This window comes from Frankliniella occidentalis, unplaced genomic scaffold, assembly GCF_000697945.3.
Source record: "Frankliniella occidentalis isolate FOCC.00 unplaced genomic scaffold, Focc_3.1 Scaffold66, whole genome shotgun sequence".
NCBI classification, from domain to species: domain Eukaryota; kingdom Metazoa; phylum Arthropoda; class Insecta; order Thysanoptera; family Thripidae; genus Frankliniella; species Frankliniella occidentalis.
This window is the reverse complement of record NW_026267196.1, coordinates 1,073,583-1,080,426: the sequence shown is the minus strand read 5'-3', so window position 1 is coordinate 1,080,426 and position 6,844 is coordinate 1,073,583. Positions and strand designations below refer to the sequence as shown.

Below are 6,844 nucleotides of genomic sequence, written 5' to 3'. Positions count from 1 at the left end.
GGCCCTCGCTGCTCTGGGTTCCAGTTGGGCCCTCGCTGCTCTGTGTTCCAGTTCGGCCCTCCTTGTTCTAGGTGGTAGTTGGGCCCTCGCTGCTCTGCCTGTGCGCGGTCTTCCCTTTGACCACGCCAGAAGGGCGGTGCGTTCTCTGCCGGCGGTAGGCGTTCCTGACTGGGCCGTCGGTCTGTCCAGTCATTGCCATTCTGTGAGGACCAATTCGGTCGGTCTGAACTTCGGGGTGGTGGGTATCTCTCGTCGTTGCAGAAGGACGGGCGGAGGGGCGGCTCTTCGTGGCCGGGGTCGCCCCCGCCGAGGCGGATGGCCTGGAAGCGCAGCCAGTCGTAGGAGACGAGGCCGCGGAGGTCCAGCATACGGCCGAGAGCGTCGCGCATGTCCTGGCACTGCAGGCCCACCACGAGCCGGTCCTTGGCCAAGGCCTCGCCCACGTCCTGCGGGTAGGCGCACTGACTCAACAGCGCCTCCATCTCGCACACGAACTCCTGGACGGAAGTGCCGGGGCGCTGCTGCAGCTTGTGGAAGCGCCGACAACAGGGTTTCTCACTCATCTTATAACACAAGAAGCAAACCCCACAGTTAACGCCGAGAAGTCAAAATGATGGTCGTATAGAAGCAGGCGTGGTGTAAGGCTCGGCTACGTCAGAAGGGACGATGCACTTCGTCGTTATACACACTGGGTTTTTTGGTTGTGTAAATTGCCTACCTTTCAGGCGGCCCACTAGAGCCGACAGGAGAAGCGATCTGTGTTAGGTCCGGTAACCTGGGTTCCCCGAGGATGATTGGTCAAGCTTGTAAAGGATTGCCAACTGTATTGATCTGTGATTGAACGATCGGAACCTCCACACTCACCCCGTTCACGCGTGTCGCGGTCGGGCCGCTGCTCGCGCCGCGCCTGGAGGCCTGGAGCGAGGGGGGCTTTTCACTGACACCAGCACATTCTCTTGCCAGCCAGGCGCGACGCGCTAGGTTTAAATTGAGCGCCCCTCTGCTGACTCACACTGCAACTGACACCCCCCGCCCCCTCCCCCAAACTGCACCTGTATTAATTAAAGGGAGCGTGCACCCGGGCGGCGCACAAGTGAGGAATGCTGAAGTACAGATCACTGCGGTTTCTATCAAGGATACATTTGGCTTGTAGGTATAGCGAACGAGACCGCCCAACAGGAACTTTTAACATGAATTTGTCAAGAGTTAAAGAAATATTTAATGTAAAACTGACAAAATTACCACACTACAGTTGGTACTATAATGCCTATTCACATGAGATGGCAAATTGATCAGAAGTATTTAATCAAAATCACATCAAGTCAACAATCCCAAAAATGTCATTTTTTATCAGCAAGTAACGAATTAAATGTCCACTCATGATGCATTTTCAATGGGTAATATTTAATGGGACACGTTTCTATTGCTGTGCAGGCAAATGCCCTCTAACTACGGAAAGTTGACTCTGGCTCCTGGCTCTCACACCATTTTGAAAAACTTTTGAATTACTTTAAAGTTTCCATTACGCTTTTCGGTGGTTCACCTTGATTTTGAATTTATACTCTTATTTGGCTGATTCACATTGATCAAGTTTAATATATACATACTGCAACTCTGCCTGAAACGAACATTATAAGCGGACGCAGATACATTTGGGACTTCAATCAAATTATTGAAAGGATGCTAAATAGATTTTAACTTAAATGTTTGGCACTGAAAGCACTCGCAAAATCATTGTTACTCCTTTAATCATAAGTGATATTTCTCATCTTAAAGAAACCAGGAGAGTGAGAGAGAGAGAGAACTTCTCAGAGCTTCTTGGTAAAGAAACCATCATGACCATACTCTTATTTTGATAAAACAAAGGGCAATGCATTTAGTAGATTGATACGTCAAATGCATTTAAATGGCTGTAGCAAGGCAAGATAAATAATAACAAAATGCCCACTCAAGAGGTACCCACCTAATAAAAGAAAGAACATTTACAGGCCGAACTACTAACCAAACTGAACCCCCACTTTGCGTCTGGCTTGGGCTGCTCCGAATGCTTGGTGCTTGGTTTTATTAACGATTCGACATAGCTGGATGGAAGCGGACCCAGATTTTTACGACGTTCCCGCAAATCATTTCTGAACTTTCTACCTTTGTTGTTTTTCTGTTCACTTACGTTTACTGGACCTCTGCAACAACAGGTATCTTCTTTTTTGAACTGAGTGCCAGCAGCTGCGAAAAAATGTTCGAGCTCGAGCACATACAACTACCAACATAAAATTCAACAAATAACTGAATCTATTGTCATCTTTCGCTTATTATTGCAGCGTTTACCCATGAAAGTTTACTACTTATCTTTCAAATACGTTTTTAAATTAACTTTTTGTCTAATTTTTGCACTTTTTTTACAAATACTAGGACAATCGAAATGCGATGAGTTGGCGTTGTAGTGGTAACGATAGTGCTCGTTCAATCAGAAGCAAAACAAAAACAAACACAAATTTGAACAACAAACAACATGTGGAATGGGTATTTGTGTATTCAACTGGTCGAAACTTGTAGGAATTGTGACAGAAAAAATCATAATGACGAAGTATTTGATACCGGAACAGCATCCTAAGTTTTGTTTTTCTGGTTTTTCCTTGACATTTCTTCCTTGTTCGTATCTGCTTTTGTTTCTAAGTCGGTGCACACCCGGTGTTGCTTTCATCTCGATGTTTGTTGGTCCTTATAATAGGATGGTGAGTGTGAAGTGATGGCATACTATTTTATCTGAGGGTTGGACAGAACATTTAGTTTAATCATGGTTTAGGAACTACTGTGCCGGGAAAGTTTTATAGTGTTTTTCATGCAATCGCGAAGGGTTAAGAATGCTCTATCTTAGTAGCTTAATATTGATTGATTTCTTATGTGTGTTTCAGCCGTGCGGAGGAATGCACAGAACGAATGTTAGCTTTGCAGCTGGCCTGCACTGCTTCGACTGCACCCATGCATACTGTCAATCTGAACACGGTGGCTGAGTGTGAATCAGAGTGCGAGTCATTGAAAGTCAGATTGGCCAAAATTCACGACTTAAGAAGAGCTATGCTGGAGACCTTAATGCTGGCTCTGACTGATGGCAAGACCCTCCTCGAATTACTCCGTGGCATTGCAGCTGAAGGCTCTGTTGACTCACGCCCTGACACTATGAGGGTCTCTACAGAATACGGTAAACTGGGACACTAAGATCTTGGGCTATTGCCCTTACTGGATATAATGGTTTATATTTTGTTTCTAGCAATTTCACAAGTGGAGCACTGGCTGGAAAGTCTTCATGATCGCAGACAAGGCCTTGATCTTACTTTTAATGAAACTCGATCAGAGCTGGAGCAAAGGCTGGCCCTTGCTATGCTAGGAGCAGAGAGAGCAAAGATTGAAGATTTTCTCTCATCAAAATCTAGACAACTGCGTGCTGAGCCCAATCAACTCGGTGATTCAGAAGCAAGCAGTCAGCTTTTTCTTCATGAACATCTAAAGTTGTTTACTGAAGCAAAAGTAAGCTCTGAGAATTATATAAATGCTTAAAGTAAAGATGTATTACTAAGATTTTATTTATCGTATATGTGATACCTTTATGTTATCCTCAGGACATTCAAGAGAGGGCTCTCAAGATGACTCATGCCACCGAACAGCTTGCAGCAACAGGTGTCACTGCAGCAGAGTTAGCAGTCACCCAATCATATGCTGTCCTGAATGCTGCCGCAGAATATTTAGACATGTGTGATACTCTTCAATCTATGCTTGAGCGTGCAGTAACATTCTACCAAGCGGCTCATACTGTAAGTTTGCTTAAGTCTCCAGAAGCATTTGTCTGTTGTAGATGCTTTTACACTTCACTTTAGAAACAATTAAAAACTTTATCTTTTCCCAGGCCTTGACGAAACTGGACCAACTGGAGGTTCAATTAACGACCACTACTCTTCCCCCTTCATCTCAAGAACTATCTGTTCTACATGCTCAGATAGCTGCTGCTGCTTTCAATGTTTCTGAAAATGCAATTGAACAGGGTTTGGGAATAATAGACACAGCAAGTAATAATAATGCTGGGGCAGAGGTAGGTGTCATGCATAAGAAGTGTTAATTATGTCATGATTAGTTTTTGAAGTATTTGAAGTATTCATTGTTTTAAATATTTTAATAGGGTGTGAAACGAAATGTTGAAGAAATTCAAAATAGAAGAGATTATGTAGAAAGTTTATGCACTGCCCACAAAGAAGAAAATATTAAGTTGCATCAGGCTATAAACAATTTCTTGGAAAAACATAACAATGTAAGTACACACTATTTCACCAAACCATTTACTGAATTATTATTAATATTTTTTTACTGATGTATTCTTTCCTATCATTAGCTGTATTCATGGTTAGTGAGCCGTGGAGAGGCATTCCTGCAGGGTCACCAGGATATGGGAAGTGTCTTAGCTATGGCCCGAGATTTCTGTGAGGTCCATCATAAACTTATTGTTGAGCTTCAGATGAAAGGAACTGAAATAAACAATTTACTTTTGACACTTCCTCCAATATTGGAACAAGTGGAAGATGATCAAAGGATTGAAATTGATCAAAAAGTATGTATTTTAATTCTTCATAAGTTTCTAAAAAAATACCCAAAATTCTGCCGACAATTTTACAATACTTGCTATGTTTACTTCACTTTAGGTTGATGCGTTACATAATTTATGGCTACATTTAAAACAATCTCTAGAGTGTCGCATTGATTTGTCTGCACAATACCTCGAGTTCCATGAAAAAGCAGTGCAATTGGCAGAACAGCTAGATTCCTTGGAAGATAGCTTCAAAAATTTGGACTCATCTCAGGAACAGCAGCAGATTGTTGATGATAAGTGGAAAAATATTCAACAAATGCATAGAGACATTAAAAACTTAGCTCAAAGTTTTATTGAAGAGGCTGAAAAGGCAAGTGACTTCCTTATTGTTCTATTTTGTACCATTACACTGTGTGGATTTATTTTATTAAAATTCTATGCACAGTCAGTATGTAGTCAGGAAGTGCAAATGTATTCTCTGAGTTCATATGGCTCATCCCCAGCTGGCACTGTCCTCCCTTGGCATCTGAGCTAACTGTTGGTTTTTAATTCACGAAAGTAAAAGTGAATATCAATGTTATCTCGTTGATTTTGTTTTTCTACTTTGTGTTTTATAAGCTTCCATAATGGTAGCTTCTTACAAGAATTACTCTCTTCATGGGTAGAAACTTACCACTATATAGGTATCTGTATTCGTGTCAGTCAGATTTTCTCAAGAAATCTTAATCCAGTAGCCTTTTATTGCCACTGTGAACTAATTTCTTGTTAAGGAATATATGATCCCTACTTTACCCCTTCCATCCCCTGCCTTACCCTCTCCCTCACTTCCTTGGCTCAGCGCCAACAGACAGTCTGTCCCCTCCTCCCTTATGGCTCCCCTCCACCACCCACAGACTGCTCCCTCGCTCACAAAATAGGGACAGATGCTATTCCTGATGCGACATGCGTGAGGCAGGAGTTGGTGGTGGAGCTCCATAACAAATCTGTGTTAAGAAAAAAGTATAGGCTACAGGCTGTGGGTCAGTGGAGTATTGAGTGGTGTTGTGTCATCAAGTGTTCAAACTTTTCCGTTTAGGCTTCAGATCCTTACTTGGACACCAAGAGAGCAGTTTTGTGTGTGGAGACACTACTTGAGCACTTCTCTGGGCGTCAAATCACTACTTCTGAATCAAAAGAGACATGGCAAAAGACTGTTACCATTGAGAAGGAAACACGTGTTCAGTGGCAGAACAACCTCATGGAGAGCTCAAGGGTAAGTCCTACAGCTTCTTTTGATTAACAGCATAGCTTATCTTACATTATAGTTTTGTGTTATGGATTGTTTCCAAATCTCCTGACATTCAAAACTTAAACATATTAGCATGCAATCCACTTTATAAAGCTTGCCTTTCATGGAAAGTGATAATTAACTGTCATTTTGCCTTGCTTACATCTAACATTGGTAATGTCTTGACAGTTCCAGTGTTTACCATCTATCTATTTATGAATAATAATGTGTAAGACCATGAACTTTCTGTTTACCTTGTGGGTGTCAATGGTTCAATATCCCTGACCCATTACTTAGCTAACTGGCATCCCCTTCCCTTGGTATGCCTGGGCAGTATGCGCACTGCCTGCCCTGCCTGCTTCAAGTCCTCTCTTTCCTGTTTATTTATAGTCTGATTCGCAATTGGTTCTTTGGTCTTTGAATCAAGAGCTACTGTGTGTCTGGCTGCTTTCCTTCAGTCTTCAACTCATTCAAAAGTGTTGTGATTGTATTAGTCAAAATGATTGCTGCTGTTTGCTTTTTTTCTGAAATTCTTGAGTTTATTAGAAAGAGGAAACAGGTACACACCTTTCTATTCACTTTCAGGTTGTGTAGAACTTTGTTTAAATTAAAAGTCTAGGTTAATGTGATCTTGGGGAAAATATAATTTTATGTTGAAATCGAGTGGTCAATAACATTACATCAGCTCACTGGTAATGTGCAGATGATGAGAAACGAAGGAGGCAAGTTTCCCTATTTTGTGACAGTGTACACATTGGTTTAGGAGCTCTTTCATTGCTCTATGCTTGATGTGAGAAGCACTTGGGTGGGAATTATTGAGCCTGTGCCAGCTTGGCAGAGCTCTAGGCCTTCACAGCTCAGGTTTCCAACCATAACACCAGTGAACATGTTGCCACATGGTCAGACAGTAGTTACTTTGGATGTCTTGCAATCCAGTTATGGCTGTTGTACTATGCCACCATATTGTTTAATTGTCAATAAAATTTATTGTATCTCTTCAG

At 42.2% G+C, this 6,844-nt stretch overlaps 2 protein-coding genes across 10 annotated transcripts in view; one reads left to right on the top strand and one right to left on the bottom strand.

Annotated features, from left to right (window-relative positions):
* Positions 1-6,844, top strand: part of LOC127749573 (muscle M-line assembly protein unc-89) — a 62,981-nt gene that overhangs the window by 29,722 nt on the left and 26,415 nt on the right. For 7 of the 9 annotated variants that reach the window (XM_052268295.1, XM_052268293.1, XM_052268291.1 and 4 more), the window contains 8 exons: positions 2,913-3,199; positions 3,269-3,525; positions 3,618-3,809; positions 3,902-4,084; positions 4,172-4,300; positions 4,382-4,597; positions 4,689-4,946; positions 5,652-5,828. In XM_052268295.1, coding sequence (XP_052124255.1) covers positions 2,913-3,199; positions 3,269-3,525; positions 3,618-3,809; positions 3,902-4,084; positions 4,172-4,300; positions 4,382-4,597; positions 4,689-4,946; positions 5,652-5,828 — 1,699 coding nt within the window. Of the gene's footprint in view, positions 1-2,539; positions 2,733-2,912; positions 3,200-3,268; positions 3,526-3,617; positions 3,810-3,901; positions 4,085-4,171; positions 4,301-4,381; positions 4,598-4,688; positions 4,947-5,492; positions 5,576-5,651; positions 5,829-6,844 lie in introns of those variants that run through there. The other 2 variants (XM_052268296.1, XM_052268298.1) reach the window with 2 other exon arrangements.
* Positions 1-6,844, bottom strand: part of LOC113210905 (uncharacterized) — a 15,133-nt gene that overhangs the window by 7,016 nt on the left and 1,273 nt on the right. The gene's annotated exons all lie outside the window — the stretch shown is intronic.